At 31.1% G+C, this 25000-nt stretch overlaps 1 protein-coding gene across 5 annotated transcripts in view; it reads right to left on the bottom strand.

Annotated features, from left to right (window-relative positions):
• LOC127072320 (histone lysine acetyltransferase CREBBP) overlaps nucleotides 1-25000 on the bottom strand; it is a 33186-nt gene that overhangs the window by 4218 nt on the left and 3968 nt on the right. The window contains exons 2-23 of one of the 5 annotated variants that reach the window (XM_051012639.1): nucleotides 21379-21534; nucleotides 18760-19007; nucleotides 18155-18547; nucleotides 17752-18040; nucleotides 17364-17669; nucleotides 16908-17231; nucleotides 16604-16795; nucleotides 13993-16514; nucleotides 13695-13852; nucleotides 11938-12048; nucleotides 11709-11843; nucleotides 11103-11579; nucleotides 10850-11015; nucleotides 10393-10569; nucleotides 10056-10289; nucleotides 9697-9927; nucleotides 9481-9600; nucleotides 9058-9362; nucleotides 8573-8974; nucleotides 8154-8469; nucleotides 7589-8003; nucleotides 1-7440 (exon numbers count right to left, since the gene is read on the bottom strand). The exon at nucleotides 1-7440 is cut by the window's left edge and continues 4218 nt beyond it. In XM_051012639.1, the coding sequence (XP_050868596.1) occupies nucleotides 6965-7440; nucleotides 7589-8003; nucleotides 8154-8469; nucleotides 8573-8974; nucleotides 9058-9362; nucleotides 9481-9600; nucleotides 9697-9927; nucleotides 10056-10289; nucleotides 10393-10569; nucleotides 10850-11015; nucleotides 11103-11579; nucleotides 11709-11843; nucleotides 11938-12048; nucleotides 13695-13852; nucleotides 13993-16514; nucleotides 16604-16795; nucleotides 16908-17231; nucleotides 17364-17669; nucleotides 17752-18040; nucleotides 18155-18547; nucleotides 18760-19007; nucleotides 21379-21534 (8153 nt within the window). In that variant the 3' untranslated portion in view covers nucleotides 1-6964. Of the gene's footprint in view, nucleotides 7441-7588; nucleotides 8004-8153; nucleotides 8473-8572; nucleotides 8975-9057; nucleotides 9363-9480; nucleotides 9601-9696; nucleotides 9928-10055; nucleotides 10290-10392; nucleotides 10570-10849; nucleotides 11016-11102; nucleotides 11580-11708; nucleotides 11844-11937; nucleotides 12049-13694; nucleotides 13853-13992; nucleotides 16515-16603; nucleotides 16796-16907; nucleotides 17232-17363; nucleotides 17670-17751; nucleotides 18041-18154; nucleotides 18548-18759; nucleotides 19008-21378; nucleotides 21535-25000 lie in introns of all 5 variants that reach the window. The other 4 variants (XM_051012641.1, XM_051012638.1, XM_051012642.1 and 1 more) reach the window with 4 other exon arrangements.

The following is a 25000-nucleotide window of genomic DNA, read 5'->3' on the forward strand; positions in this document are numbered from 1 at the left end:
CATTTATTTGCTTATTAATATTAACTTTCATAATATTCGTTATTTCTTTCTTTTAAAAAGATTTAACGAGTACGCCGTTCTCATAAAAGAAAAAAAGAACAAGAAAAGGAAAAATAGGAAAGAAAAAAAAAAAGAGAAAAAAAAGAACAAAAAGTAATTCGAATTTTTCGACGGAAGAAAAAAATTAACTTCCGGTGCATGCTGTGGGAAAAATTCGAATATTTGCGGAAAGAAAAATTATACACACGTACACACACACGCACGCATATATATATATATATATATATATATATATATATAAATTTAAAAAGAAATGAATAAATAAAATTATGACTCGTGAATCTTCTTAGAGAGAGTGAGACATAAAATGTCGGACCAGAGATCAAAAGAAGATTCTTTAATTTTTGAAAAAAAAAAAAAAGAATTTTTTGTTTCATTATTTTTTTTTCTTTCTTTTTTTGTCTTTTTCCTCGTATTGTGAATATTCGTGCGCGCGCAGCTTTCGAATTGTTTCGTTTTTTGTTTTTTTTCTTCCTTTTTTTTTAGACAGAACTTAATAGAACAAAAGGTACACGCCACGTTTATCTCTTTTTTCAAATTTACAACACTGCCTCCTCATCCCTCTTCTCAAAAAACACAGCCATACTAAGCCAAATACCCTTAGGTTTTTGTCGTTATTATTATTATTTGTTTTATTATATATATATAATAAAACCATTTATTTAATAAAACTATCTCAATCTTTCATTCTTACATTCTCTCTGTCTCTCTCGCACATTCTCTCTCTTTTTCATTTATCCTCCATTTTGAATATCTTTATCGTCCATTTATTATTCGTTTAAAAATGGCGCGTACACGCCTCCATTTTGATGATCGACCCGACTTTTAAAAAATTCATTACAAATGCATCCGGTCACGTATTATCATCTTTCATTAAACCGAAATTCAAATAAATTAGAAAGATTAATTTAAAAAAAAAAAAGAAAAAAATCGATTTGGAATGTGTCGTCGCTTTATACATACATATATATATATGTGTGTGTGTATATATATAGTTCCATCTTTCTTATCATATTATTAACATATTCGATGTAAAAAAAATAAAAAAGAAAAAAGAAGAGAGATGAACAAGAGGATAATTTTAAAGAAACATGGCGTCGAACTGCAGTCTCAAAAGTAACAAATTATCTTTTTTATTACTTTCCTTTTTTCTTTTTAATTTTCATTCTTTTTTCTACCTATCAACGCGATGATTCTTCAAATATATGAAATTTTGGAAGTGGTAAGGAGTTAGGCTGTAAATAGGGAACAGGAGGAGTAGCTCCCCGAAACCAAGGTCGACCGCTAACCTTAATGGAGCCTCTCTTTAATGACGTCACATTCTCAATTTTTTTTCCGAAGTTTTCTTCCTTACCGACCGTGCAAAAAAAAGAAAAAACATTTCTTTTTTTTTTTCTTTTTTTTTTTTTAATCAATGACGAATACGTGTACTGAATATTGCATGTATCTTTTTTTTAATGTAATTTATATGTAATTTTTTTATATGTAATTCATGTTCTATTTACATGCATTCTGTGTTATGTATACACACACACACACACACACACATACAGACACACACTACAGTGTAACTCTAGTAAATTACATATGACGATAACTTTCATTCATTTTTTCTTTTCTCATTCATCATTCCATTTCATTCATTGATTCATTGATTCATTGATTCATTCATTCATTCATTCATTCTTTCATTCAAGTTCTCTCTCTCTCTCTCTCTCTCTCTCTCTCTCAATTATCAACATATATAATTAAATTGTGGCAGCGTTTACACGTCGACGGAAACGTATTCTTAAGAATTTCTAATTATTATTATATATTTTATTTTATGCTGGTTTATATATATATTATAATATATATATATATTATCATTATCATTATTATTATTATTATTATTATTATTATTATTATTATTATTATTATTATAATTAGTACTTCCGAATTTTTTAAAATTCTAATGTTACCAGCTCTAAAAAAATGTCACTTTTACAAGCTGACTGTGTGTATGTGTGTATACACATATATACATATATATCATATATATATATATATATATATGTATATATTATATTATAGAGAATGTATTTCAAAAATATGTCGAATTTTTGAAAAACACATCCACAATGTTACTTCTATTATACCTTATCTCTTATCTAATCTAATCTTATCTCATTTATTATACTAATCATTTAAATAGGTTAAAGAGCAAAAGAGAAGAAAAAAGAAAAGGAAGAAAATATAAAAAAAAGAATTTAAAATCGAGGATAAAATTACACTCAGAGTTTTCTATGATACAGCACTGGCATATATAATATACATACATACACACACATATATATATATACATATATATATATATATCATGTAATATACTTTTGTGTAACACATTCACTCTCTCTCTCTCTTTCTTTCTCATTATGTATGTATGTATTCACTTATCGCGTGCGAAATAGCAAATATAATGAAAATGCATGTGTATGTGTGTATGTGTGTCTGAAAAATTTCTCCCCTTGTAATATTACTCACAATATACCTATATATACATACATACATATACATACATACACACATACATACATATATATATATATATATTTCCAAATATAGCAATAATAAAGTCACAATAATATAGGCAGGTAAATAATTATTATTAATAATTAATTATTATTATTATTATCGTAATAATAATAGTATTATATAAGTATGTACAGAGTAAGATTGTTGTTTGTTTTTATATCCTTTTTCTTTATATATATACATACATATATATATATGTGTGTATATATATATATGTATAATATAATAATAATAATAATAATAATAACACAAGAGGGCTCCCGGTTTATTTAATTTCTGGCTACATTTTTTATCTATGCAAATAATAATAATAATAATAATAATAATAATAATAATAATAATAATAATAATAATATAATAATAATAATAATAATAGTAATAATAATAATAGCTACAACAATTTTTTCTTTCTTTCTCTTATTTTCTTTTCGTTTTGATTTGGAACTGTACAAAGAAAATTTTTATTTTCTCATATTCTCTTTTCTTTTTCTTTTCCTCTAATCATCATCGTCATCGCCATCATCATCTTTGCGAATCTCTTGTTAGTTAATACGCCATAAAGATACGCAAGGGAGAGAAAAAAAGAGAGGAAAAAAATAAAATTATAATAATAATAATAATAAAAATAAAAGTGGAAATAAAAATAGAAGTTATAATAATAATAACAATAATAATAATTCTAATAATAATAATTCTAGTAATAATAATAATAATAATAATAATAATAATAATAATAATAATTGTAATTATAATTATAATTATAATAATAGTATAAAAGGGAGAGAAAAAAACAAGAAAGTAAAAATAAAAATAAAAATGGTCGCTTCGCGTGGAAAAGAATTTGATATACATATACATATAAGAGACGATTTCTTTATTATTATTACTAATATTAATATTAATTATTAATTACTAATCATTAATCATTATTATTATTATTATTATTATTACAACTATAATTATTATGATAATAATAAATCGTGTGTGCACTAAAACAAATATATATATATGTGTATATGTCTTATATATGTATACATATATGTATACACACATATATATACATCTATATATATATATATACACAAATATATATATATATATATGTATGTATAGCAGCCTGTCGTCGTAAGAATCATCTAATTTTAATATTTCTTTCGTTTCGTTTACGTTTTGTTTTATATAATATAATATAATATAATATAATATAATATAATATAATATAATATAATAATATAATATAATATAATAATATAATATAATAATAATATAATAATAATATAATATTAATAATAATAATAATGATAATAATAATAATAATAATATAGTTGTTTGTAATCTTCTGTTTCTTAAATATATATACATACATATATATGTATATATATATATATATATATATATATATATATATTTATATTTGGTTGCGACACCGTTCTAATCTGCGTGTGTGTTTGTAGTTCTTTTTATTTCTATCCTCGTCTCAGTCCTGCCAACCCCCTCTCTCAAAAGAAAAAAAAGAAGAAGAAGGAAATAATTCTCGATCATAGATCATTGTAGATCATTACTACTATCTCAACAAACGATTGACCATTTTATTCGACAAATTATATTTCAATAGTCTGTTGTTTATATACCACAATGAGTTTCTTTCTTTTTCTTTTTTTGTTTCTTATTGGCTTTACAAAAAAATGTTCTCCATCTCTCTTTCTCTTTCTTTTTAATGAGTGGTTTTATCAGTAAATATTATAATAATGCAGGTCTATTAATTAACAAATCATAGTCTTAAACTTAAACATTATTTTTCATTTTAATCTCTATTTTGCTCTCTCCTTCTCTCCATCTTTGTTGCTCTTTTTTGCAAACATGTCTTTTATCCTTTCTTTATTTGTTAATTTTCTTTTCTTAAATTACTTTTCCCCTTCCTCTTTGTTTTCTTCTCACACCTCAACCCCTTCTTTCTTTCTTTCTTTCTTAACTATATTTATAATAATAATAATAATTTTCATTCGTGTCGTGTATGTGTGTGTATGTATACGTGCGTGCGTTTAATGACAATAATAATAATAATAGTAATAATAATAAGAATAATAATAATGACAATAATAATAATAATAGTAATAATATTAGTAATAATATTAGTAATAATAATAATGACAATAATAATAATAATAATAATAATAATAATAATAATAATAATAATAATAATAATAATAATAATAATAATAATAATAATAGCAATGACAATAATAATAGTAATAATAATAATAATAATAATAATAATAATAATAAACTGCATGTAATATTATTTAATACGAGCTAATAGTATTTTGAACTATTAATAATTATTTTAATTAACATTTTAAGTATACACAACACATTTGTACGATTTCACTTAGCTTACTGCATTAGCAGCAGCGAAGAATTTAGGGTGGTAAGTGGGTGGTAGTGGGAGATTAGGTGGGGTAGTGTGGTAATTTTGAGAAAACCATAGTGAGGATTGAAACTTGTATGTGTGTGTGCATGTGTGTAAATGTATATGTGTATAAGGACAGTTTTGTTTTTTTCTTTTTCTTTTTTTTAATTCTATAGAATTTTTCAGATTTCTTATTCGATGAGAGACAATAATTTCTTTTTCTCTGTTATTGTTATTTATTTTTCTTTCATTTTTAATAATAATAATAATAATAATAATAATAATAATAATAATAATAATAATAATAATAATAATAATAATAATAATAAATGAAGTCAGCCATTAATTTAGATCTCTCTCTCACTCTTTTTTTCTATCAATTGCAATTTCAATTACAAATATATATATATATATATGTATATATATATATATTAAATAGGGGTAGTGAGTAGATGGGATGGGTGGCAGGAAGGGAAGTTTAGAAAAAAAAAATAAAAAAAATAAAATGAAATAAAATAAAGGGAAAAAAAAGAAAAGAAAAGAAAAGAAGAAACGAATGATTGTATCACACTAGTTTAAGAATAATGATATATAAGTGTAATAGCGCGCGCGCATGCGCATGTGCACTCGCAGTTTCTTAATTAATTTTTTCCCAAGTACAACTCATTTGTTCGTATTTTCTTTGCTTTGTTTTATATATATATATATATATATATATATATATATATATAATGTGTGTTACGTATATATTGTATGTATGTATAAATGTGTGTATTTTGTTTTAAGTATGTTTAAGTGTTAAATGTTGTTTAAAGTAGAGATGAGAATTATTAGTCACACATCGTTAACTAAATTTCACAAAGTGTTTTTTTTCTTTTTTTTTTATAGTTTAGGAACGCAGAACGGATGGAAATAGTCTTCATCAGAATCATCATCATCATCATCATTATCATCATCATCATCATCACCATCATCATCATCATCATCATCACCAGCATCATAATCATCATTATCACCATCATCATCATTATCATCATCATCATCATCATCATCATCATCATCATCTTCTTTTTCTTCTTTCTTTTCTTCTTTTTCCTCTTCCTCTTCTTCTTCTTCTTCTTACAATTATTATAATAATAATTATTATTATTAATTATTAATTATTATTAATTATTATTACTATTATCATTATTACTATTATTATTAATATTAATATTATTATTATTATTATTATTTCTGTCGCACAAAAAAGTTTCTTTTTTTATTTCTCCTTTCTTTCTTTCGACAGATTGTTTCCGAATCCGTCTCTCGAGTCACAGCCAGCTCTCTTTGTGTTTAATTATGCCAGCTGATTGACTGATCATGGGGTGAGGGTGGGCAGTTGGCGAGAGGGTCGAGGGTTGAGGGTCGATTTTTGAGCTGATTAGCTGCTGACGACGACGACGACGACGACGACGACGACGACGAGAACGACGACGACACAACGATGACGACGACGACGACGATAACAACGACGACGACGACGACGACGAAGACAACGACGACGACGATGATCGATGAATCGACGACAACGACGACGATGATCGATGAATCGACGACGACGACAACGACGACGACGACGACGACGAGGACAGCAAGACAGCAACTAATACAGCAATAAAGAACAGCGGCAAACAGCTTTTTTTTTTAGCGGCGATAAAAACACAGCGAATAAGAGTTTAGCTAATGGTGTCGTCAAACAACCCCGAGTATGAGAAAATGTTTAATCTCTTTTTTACCTCCACACACATATATATATATATATATATGTATGTATGTATATATATATATATTGTTATTTATATAGTACATAGCGAAAGGTGTCTTCTCCTAAGTTTTAATAAAAGTCACTTAATAAACAACGAACGTCACTAACAGTCACTACAACCCTTCAACGAATTTCGAGAGTTGGTCTTGCGGCGTCATAGGTGTCACTTCACTTGTGTCTGTACCACTGGTTGGTGGTGGGGCAGGTGACGGATGATGCGGCATAGTAGCAGGATGACCAGTTGGTGCACCACCACCGCCGCTCAATTGCGATAACATCATTTCACTAGGACCACCGAGTTCATGAGCAGGTGAATGAGTCGGTGTCCCGTGAGGTGGATGATGATGGGGTGATGGTACTGGGCCAGAACGGGGCGAAGGAACTGGTTGATTACGTGGCGATGGAACCGGCCTCGGTGAAGGATTTGGTTGCGGCGATCTAATCGGCGGCGGTGAACGAACAGATTGCATAAGCTGTTGTTGTACGGATATACCTGGAGGTCCCATAACACCTTGAGGCGAAGGTACTGGTGGCGGTGTTGGCTTCAATCCTGGCTGACCGTAACTTTGCTCGTTAAATCCACCATAACCTGGATGATGATGATGATGATATTACAATTGTTGGGAATGATGGTTTGTAGTTTGTTAAGGATAGAGATTAAAGAGGAGGATGAACTAATAATGTGTAGACGAAAAAAAGATTTCAAAGAAAGGAAGGAAAAAATTAAATTTGTTTACCAAGCAAAGATGGCCTGATCGGTCTCTGTTGGCCATATGGTGGAGCAGGTGGTTGCGTGAAGGGTTGTTGCTGTTGCTGTTGTTGCTGCTGCTGCTGTTGAGCCTGTTGTTGTTGCTGTTGCCTTTGCATAACCAACATTTGTTGCTTATACCATTGCGTTTGTTGTTGAACCGTCTGCTGTTGCTGTTGTTGCTGTTGCTGCTGCTGCTGCTGATTCAACATCGCCTGTATTTGCATCCTTCCTGGCTGCTGCTGCTGCTGAGGATGTTGTTGCTGCTGCTGCTGCTGTTGCTGCTGCTGCTGCTGAGACATCATATGCTGCAAATCAGGTTGTTGTTGTTGAGGCTGATTAGGACCCAATGGTCCACTTACTCCACCGCCGTGCTGACCAGTTTGTTGCTGAAGGGCAAGTGCCTTTTTATTAAGAAGACCAAGAAGGTAATAGAAATCAATAAATCATATAAGAAAGTGTTGCGAAAAGAGAACAATTATTATTATTATTATTATTATTATTATCATTATTATCATCATTTTGTTTACTTTTTAAAATAACAAAGAACATACCCGTTGCTTTATAAAAGCGGCCATCAAAGGTGGATTACTCTTGAGTATTTGTAGTATTTGGTTTTGCTGTTCAGGAGTATGAGGACTTCTGAGTGTCTGCATTAATTGCTGCAAGGCATGCTTGTGCATATTGCTTTGAGCTTGAGCAGGTGCCACTTGACCTACCGGACCTCCGATAACACCTGGTTGCCTTGGCATTTGACCACCCATTGCCATAGTCGGTTGACCCTGATGTTGTTGCTGTTGTTGCATCAACTGTTGAGGCGTTTGTTGCCTCAACCCAGGATTTTGTTGCATCACAGCGTTAGGTTGGTACCTACTGTAAACAAAAAAAAAAAAAACAAAATTAATAACGATCCAATATATCAAGTGTCAAATAAGAAACAAAAATGATTTTGAAGATTTCTTCGATACTATACCTGCCGGTCCATTGATCCATAGGAATAAGATGTGTACCAGCAGGATTTGGCATTTGCACAGGCATCGGTCGTTGCATTTGTGGAGGTGGCATAACACCACCTGCCTGACCACTCACTCCCACTCCACCACCTGGTGTTACTTTACCATAACCAACATGCGGTGCTTGTTGCCTCGCAGCTTCCTCTTGCACTTGTTTCACAACTTGCAAAACATGTGCCGGTGGTGTCTGCGTACCAGGCTTCAAACCAATTCCTGGTTGATGCGGTGATGGTAAATTCGTTGGACTAACACCAGGTTTTATAGGAACACCGGCAACTATTGCAACGTTTGAAGTTTGTTGTCCTGCTTGCATAGCTCCAACTGGTCCAGTAGGTCGTGTATTCATCACAGCCATTCTCCTCCTATATATCATTTGATTGATTACATAGAGAAAACATTTTTTATTTCATAACGTATATAATATATAATATATATATATATTAACCTTAACAGTTGTGCTTGTTGCAAACGTTGCTGAAGTTGCTGTTGTTTTAATTTATGCTTGATATTTGAACAGAACGGAACAAGACACTTGGTTTCTTGGCAGTGCTTCGTATGATAACAACAGCACAACGTTATCACTTGCTTGCAGATCGGACAACCACCACTTGTCATTCTCTTGCACACTTTAGTATGCGTTACTACTCTCTTCATCTTTTGACAACTAGGTAACCGACAATTAGCGTCTCTACATTGACAAGCATGTACTAATGATTGAATACATCTCTGTATCAACAGCTTTCTTGCTTCCTATAATTTATTTGTTTTTGACAAACAAACAAAAATTTCATTTTGTTAATTCACGTTCTCCATCTTGTTGAACAAAAAAAGAAAAGAAAAGAAAAGAAAAAGAATTCTTTTTATTTACCTGCGGATTTACTTGTTTTGCATCAACTGGCGATGATCCATCGTCCAAATCTAAACCAAGTTTCTCCATATGATGAGGATGTCCATCCTTTTCTTTACAACTGATGCATAAATCAAAATCCTAAAAGAAAACATTTCAAAATTGTATGATATATATATATATAAATAAATAATATGTATGTATTATATACACACGCATAAAAATATTATCACTTACATCACAGACAGTACAATGGTATCTCGTTTCAACGTGACTCTTACAATTATTGCAAGTATAAACGAATTTATCTTGACCTTGATTATGTAATTCATACAACATTGACATTGAGCTAAACTTCGCTCGTCTTAAAGATGAGAATTCGTAATGTTTCTCTCTAGCCATTGTTAAGAAAGCATCACGTCCATCCATAAGATCACAATTAATAACAGGGTCCGGATCTTGAATCGGCTGAAAAATAAAATTTTCAATGAATTAGAGTATACATCGATTTACATTTTTTTAATTAAATATTGTTTATAAAACAATATTGTTTCTTTTTTTTGTTTTGTTTTTGTTCTTTGCTCGTTTATACTTACTGCTAAACTGGCTGCACTTTGAGCACTATGCAACCTAATTACGAAGAAAACTTCTTTGTGTTTCTCCATGGTCGCAAAGATTTTTGCAGAAAGATCATTACCAGTTTGAGGCGTGTTAGACTTTTTACTATTTTTTCTTTGATTTGCTTTAGATTTATTAGACTTCTTAGCCTTTTTCTGTCCTTTTTTCTTACCATCTGGACCAGTTTCAGAATCTTCATTCAATGAAAAGATCTGAAAAGAAATAATTATTATATATGTATAAAATAAATAGTATAAATAAAATTATTAAAAAAAAAAAAAAAAAAAATGTAGTCAGTAGAAATTGTAATCTTACAGCATTCGCTGCAGCTGCAGCAGCCTCAGCAGCTTCAGCTTGTTTACGTTTTTCTTCTTCTTCTTGATCCAATTCTTTAATACTTTCTTCCAATACATTTGGCCAAAAGTCACCCTCAAAATATGGCAAATCTGCTGCCGAGGATAATTTATCCTCCATTGCTTGCTTCAAAATATCCTATACACACAAAATAAAAAAAAAAGACACATAAGTAATGACATAACCAATCATTTTATTTTTTATAATATAAAGATATTAAACAATGTTGTCTGACAATCCTCTGTTCAAATTGATCAATGCGATAAGAACAATAGCTTCTTCAGACATTTACTTTAAGTCTCATCTGACATCTGACTACGATCATTTCGTTGGACAGATAACACTTGAGACTACAAATAATATATTAAAATTCTTAGACGTTTGTTAAAAAAAAAAAAAGAAACAAAAAGCAACATACCTTGTAATCGAGTACTATTCTCTCCATAATTCCTTTATCCAACATTTTCTTATACCACTCTTGCAGTCGTTTAGGCTTAGGAATTTTTTGTTCTTGAGGATGGCAGTGGAATATATAATCATCTCCTTCCGATGGTGGACAAGCCCAAATATGAGCCATGGTATAACTGTATAAATTATTTTCAATTTATATAAATGAAGAAGTATATCGGTTGGACTGTAGAAAATAATATCTAAAAAAATATATTACTAACCCAAGTTGTTTAGCGTAGTCTAAATATCCAAGAAGTATTTCGTGGTAAACAGCAGTACGAAATTGTCTAGGCCGGAAGAAATGTACAGAATCCAAGTATGCTATGTATACTCGTCTTGTATTTGGTGGAGTGCATTCGCTTCCATATTCTTGTACATGCATACCAAAAAAACATACGTCTGTTCCATCGACTTCTTCAAATGCAAATAATGCCTTAGCACGGTATGGAAATTCACCAGGCATATCACCATTTTCTACGAATCTACTTCTCATTCCTGGCTTCACTTCTACAACTTTATCACTAGACGCAACAACTCTAATGGCTACCTCACCGGCACCAGCTTCTTTCTTTTTAAGAAAATTGTTTACGCGCGTTTCGATATAAGTTCCTAATTTTGTTACTGGCAAACGTTTGGCGTTAAACTTATTTTCTTTACGTTTCTGTCCTTTCTTCTTTAGACAATTATCACAGGTAAATCTATATAAATATATTTAAAAAAAAAAAAGAAAGTCAAATATTTTGAAATTATTTACATACACATGTATATATATATATATAAATAATAAAAATTTGATATTAATATTTATTCGAATAATATGTACTTACCCTAATGGCCAAATTTGTTCCATATGTAATACACAAATTTGATGTACTTTCCTACCGCAGTCTGTGCACACAACGAAAGGCTCTAATTCTAAATGATCATTCTTCATCTCCTGGAACTGTTCTTTCTTGATGGCACTATTCAAAATAATTATATTTATTTAATAGATATAAAAATATATATCTATATAATGATATATTATTATATTCTTATTTATAAATAAATACTCACGTTTGTGGTTGTGTTGGATCATCTCCTAACGTCACAGTGTCACCAGGTATGTCGTTGAAACATTTCTGACAGAAGGTGTATCTGTCGGAAATAAGACCATATGCCTTTAGACTATTGTTCCAATAGATTTATAGATCCAAATTTCATGCATGCATCATATATGTAATTCGGTGTTCAAAAAAGGCCAATATTTTTCATGTTCCAAAGTATCAGTCCAAATCCAATTTTGACAAAACGACGTGTTTTCATAATTACACATGCAATTATAAGATTTTTTTTATTATTATTTTTTATATATATATATTTTTTTGCCAATTAATAAGTATTTCGCATATTCGTTTTCATATTTGTCCCCAAAAGTTGTAGAAATTCATCGTTCACATATTTTTTCAAAATATTATATATATATATATATTTTTTTTTATAATAATTATTGTTCGTTCAAAATGATCAGATTTCCAAGTTCATTTTTATCCAATTTTCCAGATATCAATTTTTCGTTGCACAAAGTAGTAGTAGTAGTAGTAGTAGTAGAGTAGTAGTAGTAGTAGAGTAGTAGTAGTAGTAGGAGTAGTAGTAGTAGTAGCAGTAGTAGTAGTAGTAGTAGTAGAGTAGTAGTAGTAGTAATAGTAGTAATAGTAGTAATAGTAGTGTAGTAGTAGTAGGAGTAGCAGTAGCAGTAGTAGTAGTAGAGTAGTAGTAGTAGTAGCAGTAGTAGTAGTAGTAGTAGTAGAGTAGTAGTATCGTAGTAGAATCGGAAAGAAGCAAGGGGTGTGGGCAACACAAGAAGCAAGCAGCGAACAAGGATTTGTGTGCACGTGCGGAACCCATGGGTAGAGCGAAGGTACCATATACAAAGAAGAAAACAAGTGCCATTGTTAGACACAATATAAATATATATATATATATATGTATGTATATATATATATATATCTTATAAAAACAAAAACAAATAACATACTAATATAAAAAATATACTTAAGAGTTACACAATTCATTTTCTAATACGTGTGATTTAAAGAATTTAAAGAAAAAAACAAATCGGTATAGAATTTTTTCTGAAAGATATATCTCGGAGAAAAAATATAAATAAAGAAAAAAAAGTGATAAATAGAAATCGAATAAAAAGAACAAAAAATATATATATATATATATCTAAGAGAACCCCATAAGCAAACGAGATACTTAAAAATGTATATCCCTTAAGCATATACATAATAATAATTATTATTATTATAATAGTAATAGTAATAATAATTAAATCCAACATATGCGAATAATATCTTAAAAAACTATACTAAGAATAATAATATATAATACACATTTTTTTGTAGGTCAGGGGACTGGCTAGAAACAGTCTGCATTAACTGAATCAAGCTAATTAACCTGCCAAATTAATTTGGCGCAGTCGATATAAGAAAACTTTTAAAAGATAAAAGTATCAAAAAAATCGAACGCGCAGTATTATCCTATGATTTCTTTTCAATCGATAGAAAAAACAGAAAAAAGAATCAAATCAAATCAAATCACATATAATAAAACATCCTTATTTAAATTGAAAATGCCATTACAAAGAGACTCGAATAAAGAAAATGAAAGGAAATATATATATATATAACATATATATATGCATATATATGTATATATATATACCACTCAAATATTTGCTCATGCAAATTATTTCTGTAATATTAAAAATAAAGTGCAATAAAACAATTATTATTATATTTATATATAACATATTAACTTATACTGACCTATTCTTATACGAGTAGTATTTAGCATCTCTTGGTATCGTACACAGCTGTTTCCCATAGCAACAAAGTACTTGTGGGTTGAATGTGTATTTCCTACCACAACAGTATCCTAAAGCTTGCATCACTGGGTCTATTTCTTGTTCAAAAACTTCCGATAACTGTGAGCGAGAAAAATCAACATATGTATATAAAAAAAAAAAGGAAAAAAAACAACGACAACAACAACAACAAAAGGAAAAAAGAAATTTCAAAAATTATAATAAAAATAATGAAGAATACAATCTAATAATATATTTACCTTTGTACAATATCTATAAACTCGTGAAGTTTTGCGATTATAAAGCCAAGCATTGTCGAACATCATCCAAACATCATCAACATATTCCCAAGGATCACTATATTGTCCCGTATCTAATTTTCTTTTGATCGTTGAAAGGTCCATTGGTTTTTTAACTATGTCGAAATAATCAGGTATACCTAATGCTTGAGGATCGACAGGCTGCCTGAATGGTAAAGATTCTGGATCCTGTCGATACAGTTTATCAAGCGTAGGCATAAGAGCTTGACGTAATTCATCAGGTTTAAACAAACATAGTCTTTTCTTGTCGGATGATGTACCACTTGGTTGTATCGGTTCAGGAACAAGTGGTTTTATATCAGATGCTGTGGTATCTTGACTTGACATAGAAGTAACTGTTTCTTCTTTTATACCAGTAGATTCATCTTTGACAACACCTTCGGCTGAACCTTCTTCCATAGGTTCATTTGTGATTTCAGTTTTAATGGACACATCGTTGTTAACATTTTTACCACCGTCCATCCTATCCCTTATCCATTCAATTTCTGATCCGTCTTCTTGTTTAGTTTCCATCTTCATATTTTCTTCTTTAATCGAATCTAATTTGCCTTTATTATTGTTCATTGGCGGACTAGGAGAATTATCACGATCCAAGGCTGCTGTTATGGCAGCCATTTGCGAAGACATCGACGAACTTCTTGGCGCATTTAACGCTGCCCTTTCTTGGGAAGTCATACCTTTCCCCAAACTTGCAAGACCAGCTGGCGATGGTGTCGTACCAGGATGAGGTGGAGTCTGATTAGCGGAAGATACAGTCTGGTTTGGAGTCATTAACGAAGGAACTATTGGCGTGTTAGGAGTGGAAGTTGTAGATTGAGGTCCATTTGTTGTTGTAACAGGACTAGGAATGGGTCCACTGGATGCAGGAGGAGGTATAGTTTGTGGTGTTGTTGTAGTTATGCTAGCATCGCCAGGCGTCGAAGCTGACAATGGTCGATTATTACTAAATTGTTGATTTTGTTGCTGATTACTTTGTTGTTGAATATTACTGAACGGCGAGGGTGCTTGTGGCATTGCAGTGGCTGCAGCACTTTGATTCGAAGTACTTGTTGGTTGTTGTTGTTGTTGATTTTGTGGCTGTTGCTGTTGTTGTTGTTGTGGCACAGTTTGCGGTTGTTGTTGTTGCTGTTGCTGTGGTACACTTTGCGGTTGTTGCTGTTGCTGTTGTTGTTGCTGCTGCTGTTGTTGCTGTTGTTGTTGTTGCTGTTGCTGCTGTTGTTGTTGCTGCTGCTGCACCACTTGAACTTGAGCAAGCCTGACTTTCATGATATCAGGAAATTGATGTTGATTTTGTACGGGACTACTGTTAGGTAAACTGGAAGTGCCGTTGGAGGTTGGAAATTGACTAGTCGTTGCTGATGTAGTTGTCGTGGTTAAATTAGCCTGCGACATTTGTGCCTGACCGAATGGACTGAGACCAGAATTTTGAACCATACTTGAATTAGACGTTGATTGTCCATTTGGACTGGGCCCAGAAGGACCAACAAGTAATCCCTGTTGAGCTTGCTGTTGTTGTTGTTGTTGCTGCTGCTGTTGCTGCTGCTGTATTTGTTGTTGTTGTGCCTGTTGAGCTTGCTGTTGTTGTTGCTGCTGTGCCGCCTGTTGTTGCTGTTGTTGTTGTTGCTGTTGCTGTTGTTGCTGAGCAGCTTGTTGTTGTTGTTGTTGTTGTGGAAATTGCATTCGATTATGTTGAATCCCCATGCCCGATAATGGTCCAATTTGACCCATATTCGGTGAATGCCTCCTTAAATTTGGTGGTACCTTGCCAACTGGCCTTGACGGTAGAATCCCACCAACATCTTGTGGCGCGCATGGCCGTAAATCAGGACCAGGTGCACCTGACGGTTGTGGTTGTTGTTGTTGTTGAGCCGCTTGCAATTGCTGTTGCTGTTGCTGTTGCTCTTTTCTTTTCTGCCGTTTCTCCTCCAATTCCTTTTGTATCTTATAAATTTTCTCAGCCAACAAGTGATAGTACTCCGACCTAGAATTGGCCATCTCGTACATATCACCTTCTACTTTCCTAGCGTAAGCGACTAAATTGTGCATCCGTTTATCAAGCATCGCTTGCGGATCAGGAGTTGGAAATATTGCTTGGACCAATTTGTGAACAAGGTGATTCCTTAGATCTGGCGTTACCGTTTGATGCCAAATTTTAGTCTCTTGTACCGGTGTGGCGGTTACTTGTCCTGGTTGTAGTCCAGCTGGTAGTTGTAAACCGGAAAGTTTATTTTCTCCTAAAACACCAGGCTGTCCCGACTCGTTGAAACCACCAAACAATTGTTGCATGTTTACAGATTGTTGTATATTAGCAGCTGTCGCCGCTGCTGCTGGCATTGGGCCACTCGTTGGAGCGGTTTGATTACCAGCTACACCAACCGTGTTTGGATCCGAGTTTAATGGTAAGGATACGTTTGGGGCCACTACCTGTTGACCTGCACCAACCACAGACTGTCCTGGAGCAGCTTGAAAATAAAATATCATTTATTTTCAATCTGATGATATATCGTATTAATTATTATCATTATTAATTGATATCGGTTAATCATCTTACCTTGTGTTTGAGGTTGCGTCAATCTAACATTTCCGATAGTACCTGGTGGTCCTTGCATTTGAACCGTTGGCATTCTAACACCTCTACCAACACCTTGAGGAGCTAACAAGCCAGTAGTCGTCGTAGGACACGTTATACCCAAAGCATCATATGCTCTCCTCATTTCTGATGGACTTGGATTTGGTTGAGTAGCTACGTTTTTTTTTTTGTAAATTTTTTATTTTGATTATTGATTAATTTATTAATATCAATGGCGATAAACGTTTAGAAAAAAAAAGAAAGAAAAAAGGAAGGGAAAAATTACCTCCAACAGAATTTGTAGTCCTATTTCTACTTGCTTGTTTCAAAGGCAAACAAACAGGACAGTCACTTCGATTACAGTGTTTCCAATGATTGATAATTTGTCTAGATGAACTACAGTGTGGCACTGTACAATTTTTACCCGCTTGACAGGTAGTCATATGCGTCAAAACATTTTTCATAGTCTTACAGTCTGGCAATGTGCATTGCCACATTTCACCATTAGATTGGCTTTCTCGTCTTTGACATTTATGTGCATGGAGAAGAAGTACTAATTGTTGTTGAATTAATTTACGTTTTTCTGGATCCGCAGTCGATTTTGAAGCACCTATATATGTATTTTCATTGATTTTTTTGTTTGTTTTTTTAGTATAACATTTTTATAAATAAATGTATATATTCATTATCATTACCTTTAATTTTTTATTTTTATTAAATAGAAAACAGTAGTTTTTCTTACCCGTTGGCGCACCAGTACCAGGCATTTGACTTTGAGTAGCTTGTTGCGGTCCTGGTTGTCCACCACTTGGTGCTCCCGATTGAGGTTGAGCTGGACTTGGTGCAGGTGGTTGTGCTTGTTGTGCCATACCACCTTCTTGACCACCTGTAACATTAGTGGTTCCAATAGGACCAGCCGAAGCTCCAAATCTTCCAGCTTGCATAGCAGCCATATTTGTTGTTACAGCTTTCTGTTGAGGTGCAATTACACCAACAGGATTGTTAGTACATACGGTAGCTCCAGGACCTGCTCCAGTACCCGGAGATCCTAAATAAAATTTAATAAAAAAAATATATATATACATATATACAATGTATTATAACTAATCAATGAAATATAGTTAATTTACCATAGCCATATGGACTGGAAGCACCAAGTTGTCCCATATTGGGCATATTCGTCATATTGGGAGGTGCTTGCATTCTTGGACCACCTTGTCCTGGGCCAACTATTCCAACTTGGTGTACTTGTTGGTGAGGACTTTGGCCTTTCGCAGAACCTACCATATGGGCTTGTTGCTGTTGCTGCATAGCTACAGCTCTAGTATTAATCATTCCAGGACCATTTTGCATTTGAGCTACGCCGTGAGGCCCGCTAGGATGATGAATTCCTTGAGTATTCGGTCCCATCATGGATACCTTAAATAAGAAATTAATAATACTGTCTTATTTGCCCGACTATAAAATACTTAATTATAACAGACATCAATTTTTTTCTAATATGTATATATATATATATATATATAAACTTACTGTATTTAGAGGTTGCTTGTTTAAACTGTTGGTTACAATTAAACTTCCACCTGCCATTCCACCCATACTATTATTTCCACTAGCACTACTCGTCATGACTAAACCAGAGTTCATTGCACCCGGCATAGACATAGTAGGATTAGTTCCGGCCATACTCATTGACGATTGAAGATTTCCCATTGAATTTGCAATGGACATTTGATTGTTTGCCAAAGAACTAGCTATACTGCTAGGTAAGTTTCCAAGACTCACGACCATTTGTGGGTCGACAACTCCTTTAGAGACGGAAACATTCGGTGGAGATTGCATGTTTGGACTTTTGCTACCCAAACTTCCAGCAGCCATTACCAACGAATTCGCAACCAAGTTTTTATTTCCCTGATTGGAAAAAATCTTAAATAAGAAAAAAATGTATGATGCATAACTGATATTTTTTTTTCTTTTATTTTATTATTCTTTCTTTCTTTCTTTCTTTTTTCTTTAAAAAACAAGAAATAAAAAAATAACATTTATGAATCATTCAAAAAAAATGTTGAATATACATTTTAACATTGTGATAATAATATTTTCAATATATCCTCTCAAATAATAATCATAATAACTACCTGCTGCTGGATAAGGTGATGAGATAATTGTTGTTGTTGTTGTTGCTGCTGTTGTTGCTGCTGTTGCTGTTGCTGTACATGCTGACGTAATTCTGATTCAAGCGTTCCATTTTGTTGCCCTGGACCTGGACCTGGACCTGTCGCCGGTGGTTTAGCACTTTCAGTAGCAGATCCCCAAGACCCCGACGATAGCAGATCATCAGGAAGATCATTTTCAAGATCAAACATATCTGTGTTTGTTATGTAATCTGAGAGAACACAAAATTATATTAGTAATTGTGTCGTAAATGTTAATACATATGTATAAAAAAAAAAGAATAATAATACTAATAATAATAATAATAATAATAATAATAATAATAATAACAAAATAACAAAATCTGCTGGTTACAGAAAAAGTATTTTAAGTTATTAAAGGGGAACATTTCTTTTTATCTCGACTGACTAATTATAAATTTATTTATTACTACTGATCATTCTTACATTGGTATGTATTCGTTAAGATATCATTCATATTAAAAAAAAAAAAAGAGAGAAAAAAAATATATCAACACTTTTTCCTATAACCAGTCATATGTCAATAATAATTGATATTATGCGTGATATGTACCATAGAGACCAAGAAAACCATTAGTAATTTTATAAAGATTTAGTACCATCACCATAGCTTTTATCTTGTAAATCTAATTTCGTAAACAAAATCCAAATCCTACTATATAGCACAGTTTACTTATGACACAGTCCATATGTATTTATTTCTATTATATTATTATTTTCCTCTCTCATATTCCTTTTATTTTCGATATATATAATATATATATATATGTATATATATATATATATATATTTATATATATTTATATACAAAACTTATTCTTTCCTGTATATTAATGAATATTATTTTTTTTTTTTTAAGAGAGAAAAAAAAAGAGAAAAAAAGAAAAAAGAAAATTTTATTATATTTTAAGATTCCTTAAATATTTTTGAAAGTTTCTGAACAAAATATAAATGTTTGCCTATTCGTTCTCATTTATTCACGACTGACCGACCATACATGACGGAGAAAAAAGGGTACGTGTAGGAGAAATACAAATGCAAAGATTCTACGGGAAAAAGACTATAATGAAGAAATATATATATATATATAAATATATATATCTAAATATATAAATATATATATATAAACAAACAAATATACATAAATAAATAAGACATGAGACATACACTGCAAGAGCACAACTTAAGGGAACTTATATATATAAAACTACAGAGCATAATACAAATTTGATCACAATAAAATCGTGCTACAAACTCTACCAAAGCAGCAAAGCTACTGAGACGCCAAACTTTAGAATAAATAGAGTCATGCGAAGAAATAATATAGTAGATGTTTCACTCTCTAATAGTAATCTATTCAAGCGATAATCAATGCTCTACATGTTGTACAACTGTTTCTTCTTCTCTCTCATGTAGATTAATTAATCAATATATATATATATATAAAGATCTCTTGTGACCCTTAATATCTGAAACGGTAGTAGAGAGATATAATACAAATACAAATACAAAAAAGAAAAAGAAAAAAGAGAGATTAATATAAGAGATGAAAAGATCTCTTTGCTTAATACAACTATATCAATTATTCTTACCTAACATACCTGAAAATTTTAATAAGAGACACAAAGTAACATACATATATGCATATACATACATACATGTATGTATGTATGTCATTACAAATAATATAATATAAATACTAAGTATTTCCATTTACCTTAATTATCTATTTCAATAAAACCATGATACATATATACTGATATTACATATTCTTTAATCGTACGTAAACTCTTCTATAGGCAATATAATACATACATACATACATATATATATATATACATATGTACACATATATGTATATATGTATGTATGTATTTATATTTACAGGAATATGTACATTCTATATTAAATACAATTGCAATTCAAAAGTATAGAGCTCAATGCATGTGTGTCGCATGTCTATATTACGTTCAAATAGTAAAATTTGTTTAATAGCGCACATTAGTTAAGAGGAGTTTGGCCAATATTTTTTTGATAATTAATGTACCTTAAATATTGAATCCAATTCTTTTTTTTCTCCATTACTCTGTATAAAGGGTTTCAGTCCGTGTCTAAGTAACATAATACAAAATTCCCTCATTTTCTTTTAAGGCTTTGCCATATTTTTAAAGATATCAACTCTTTTTTCTTTTTATCTTTTTATACACATCAACAATACACACACACATATATATATATATGCATATATATATATATATATATGCACATGTATATATACATACATATCAGGATTATTATAGTACAATAAAAAATTTGACAAAACCTCACATATATAATTCTTAAAATACTCTTTACTGTAATATACTGGATAAGACAATATGGAGAGAAATGATTTTAGGAACGTATAGTACTAATGAGAATGACATGGACGGACAGACAAACAGATTTTGCAGTGCTGGGCTTATTTTCTTTTTTGTTTTCTTTTCTTTTTTGAGCTTTTTGATATTTTAATATTTTTTTTCTTTCTTTTTTTTTCTTTTCTTTTTTTGTAATAATATTTACTTCTTTTCTGGACGATATGGTTGTTCCAATGTAGCTCCAGCTGATGCTGTTGCAGGTGTAGCTGTTGTGGCGGGCCCTGCATTTGTTGCATGTTACCACTGCCACCTCCCCCGTAGTTTGTATAAGCATGGTGCATCATTAGAGGCGCCATACCCACTACATATATCACAGTTTTTAATTTCAGATTGTGAATAGAAACTACCTAAGCTTTGATTTTTCTCAACCGTAGAGCACCGAAGCAGCAGAAACAATGAGATAGCATAGAAAATACAAACTTTTTATCATGCCATAGGTTCAATTTTTATGATACAACGAGGAGAGAGCATCTAAGAAAAATCCCAACGCGCAACAAAGTTATAGAAAAGAGATTTTTCTTTAAGAAAAAAAAAAGGAAAAAAAAAAAGAGAACTTGGTATTCTCTTCTTTTGACATTTCTTTTTCTTTTTTTTTCCAGATTAAGAAATAAAAAAAAAAGAAGAAGAAAAGAAAAGAAATGTTTCTGCAACTTGTGTAGCCTGTATTTGATAAATTTGTACATTTAATACTTTTGAGTACCATAGTTTTGAATCGTCGTCGATTACATCATCGCATTATTATTACCAAGAGCATTATATCAAGTTTAGAAACCGTTAAACGACGATTACATAGCGCTTAAAGGTGAAAATAGTATATAGGAAAGTGGTTAACGCATAGTTCATGCCAGCAAAACGTTCTATTTAATGTATTATTGGACTTCTCATGCACCGCCATGCGCTAAGAGATTAGAACTAAAGACTAGAACGAAGAAGAAGGGTCGCTAAGAAAAATGTACAGCGACCTACATAGATTTATCTAAACGTTTAGTTATTAAAAAAAAAAAAAGTATAGTATGTGCAATTATATGTATATATATATATGTATAAATGTATATAAGATAAAAAAAGTAAATAATAAGGATGAAAAAATCTTAAGCGATAGAATGTATGCTTTGAGAACAAACCACAGTGCAATTGAATTCATTTTTTTTTTAATGTATTGTGTATGTAGATAATATGTATGAATGTGTATACGTGTATATAATATATACATACATATATATATATACATTATATACACACATAAATGGGAGATACGTATGTTAACTTTGAGCAAAATTATATTGTCCATCTTTCTTTTCATTTTTCTACATAAAACATATGACGTAATGAGCAAATGTAAAATGATTTTCTTTCTCTTTTTCTTTCTCTTCTTTTTTGGTATCCTTGTGTTAAACATTTTTAATTATATATAAAAATTGTAACTCAGATATTTTCTGATGCAAAGAAAGCGTATTAAAACTCTACAATTTTTTTTTTCTTCCCCAATGATGTCATTTATCTCGGATCATTTAATCTCGATAAACATTGCTCTCTGACAATTAATTAATTAATTACTTTGTATACAGCACACGTATGAGTATTAAAAAAATAAAATAAAATAAAATAAAATAAAATAAATTAAAAAAGAAAAACAAGGTACCATTATCACACGTAAATCATTTCTCTTTTTTTTTTTAAATTTCGCGGTTTTATCAATCAAATTAATTAATCTCCGAAATCCCGCTTAGAACGAGAAAAAAAGAAAAGAAAACAAAACAACGCATCGAAAGAATATTTTCAAATTTCCCGCTTTGCAATGTTTCCTTACACGCACGCGAATTCATTCATTCCTAACTTCTCTACTTTCTTTCTTTCTTCTTCTTCTTTTTTTTTTCTAATTATTTTCCACGATATTCCTTATCTAGCATAAAACAAGAATAAGCACCATAATAAAAAAGAAAAATAAGTAAATATAAAAGAAAGGTTAGAAGAATATTTTGGAAAAATAAAAAAGAAGGAAAATAAAAAGATGCCACGTTATATATATACATACATACATACATATATATAAATATATATATATACACGCCGTGATAAAATATAATTTATCGATCGAGTTTGTCGATAATAAAGAGAAAGAGAAATAGATAGATAGATAGATAGATAGAGAGAGAGAGAGAGAGAGAGAGATAGATAGAAAGAGAGAGAGAGAGAGAGAGAGAGAGAGAGAGAGAGAGAGTGCATAAAATAAAATAAAAGTTTCGTACGAGTATGCCGGTACGTATGTATATATATATATATATATATACATATATATATATACACGATCACTAAACTAAGAGATCATATTATTTGTTTACATCGACAGGCACCGACAGTACACGAGGTTTAACGCGTGCACAAGTCGCTGACGCCACTTTTGTTGCTACTGCTGCCACCAATGAACTCTTCCTTCTCTCTCTCTCTCTCTCTCTCTCTCTCTCTCTCTCTCTCTCTCTCTCTTTCTCTCTTTCTCTCTCACTCTCTCACTCACTCTCTCTTTGTAAGTGAACGAACGAACGTTTACGTCGTCGTACCATACCGAAGGATTATTACGTGAGAAATGAAATTCGATTGTTTTACTTTCTTTTTTTTCTTCTTTCCTTTTGTTTCCCCCCACCCCCCACCCTATTTATTTTATCCACGCGTTACTCTGAAATAAGAAATAGAATTCAAAAAAAAAAAAATCATTGAGAAAATTAACTTCGATAATCCAAATATTTTCTAATTATTCGCAGACATTTTCTTTTTTATTATTACTATTATAGTTTATTATTACATTAACAGTAGTTAGTATTATTTTTGTCGACCGATTTTCTCTTTTTTCCCTCCTCTCTTCTATCTTCTTTTCTTTTTAACCTTCTTTTATTTTATTATATATTTTTTTTTTAACAGACGCGTGCGCTTACGTTCTCTTTTTTTTTTTTTTCTTAACTCGTATGGTAGATATAAAAATAATCGATATAAGAATAATGAAATAAAAATTCATTGAGAAGTATAAGAAAGAAAAGAAAAGAAAAGAAAAGAAAAGAAAAGAAAAGAAAAAAAAAGACATTCGGAAATCAGTCGTTCAAATATTTTGCGATATTCGCGGTTGATGGTGTTCTTTATTTTCTTTTCTTTTGCTCGATCGTCGATTGTTCGTTCTTTTTTTTTTATTATTTACTTTGTTTCATTCTTAATAACGCGCATACAACCAGCACACACACGTGTGTGTGTAAGCTTTATTCGTATACGATAAAATAAATCATCGTATTGAAATTCATTGAAGAAAAGAAAGAAAAAGAGAAAAAATCTTTTCGTTTCCTTTTTTTTTTTATTTTTTTTTATTTTTTTTAAATATTCGCGGGCTTCAACCTAGTCAGTACACTACTGCCACTACACTACTATTATTATTACTACTGTCCCGACTGTCAATTTTTTTTACTCCTTAATAAGTCCTACCAACCCATCCCTCCCAAAGCATCACCACGTGCGTTTGATAATTCAACGGCTACGATAATTCTGCCTTGTCAAAAAATGAGAAGAGAATAAAGCACAAATTTTCACGTCGTAAATAAAGACAAATTTGCTTGATCGATATAATATATCGAATAATCCGAATGAAAGTTTTACAATCGCTCAGCTGTTACAATTAAGATATCTTTCTTCCTCTCTCTCTTTTCCAACCCCCTTTTCAAGAATACAATTTTCGTCGCATGTATTACACTTTCGATCGAGACAAAACAAAAAAAAAACAAAAGAAA

Source organism: Vespula vulgaris, chromosome 25 (assembly GCF_905475345.1).
Source record: "Vespula vulgaris chromosome 25, iyVesVulg1.1, whole genome shotgun sequence".
NCBI classification, from domain to species: Eukaryota; Metazoa; Arthropoda; class Insecta; order Hymenoptera; family Vespidae; genus Vespula; species Vespula vulgaris.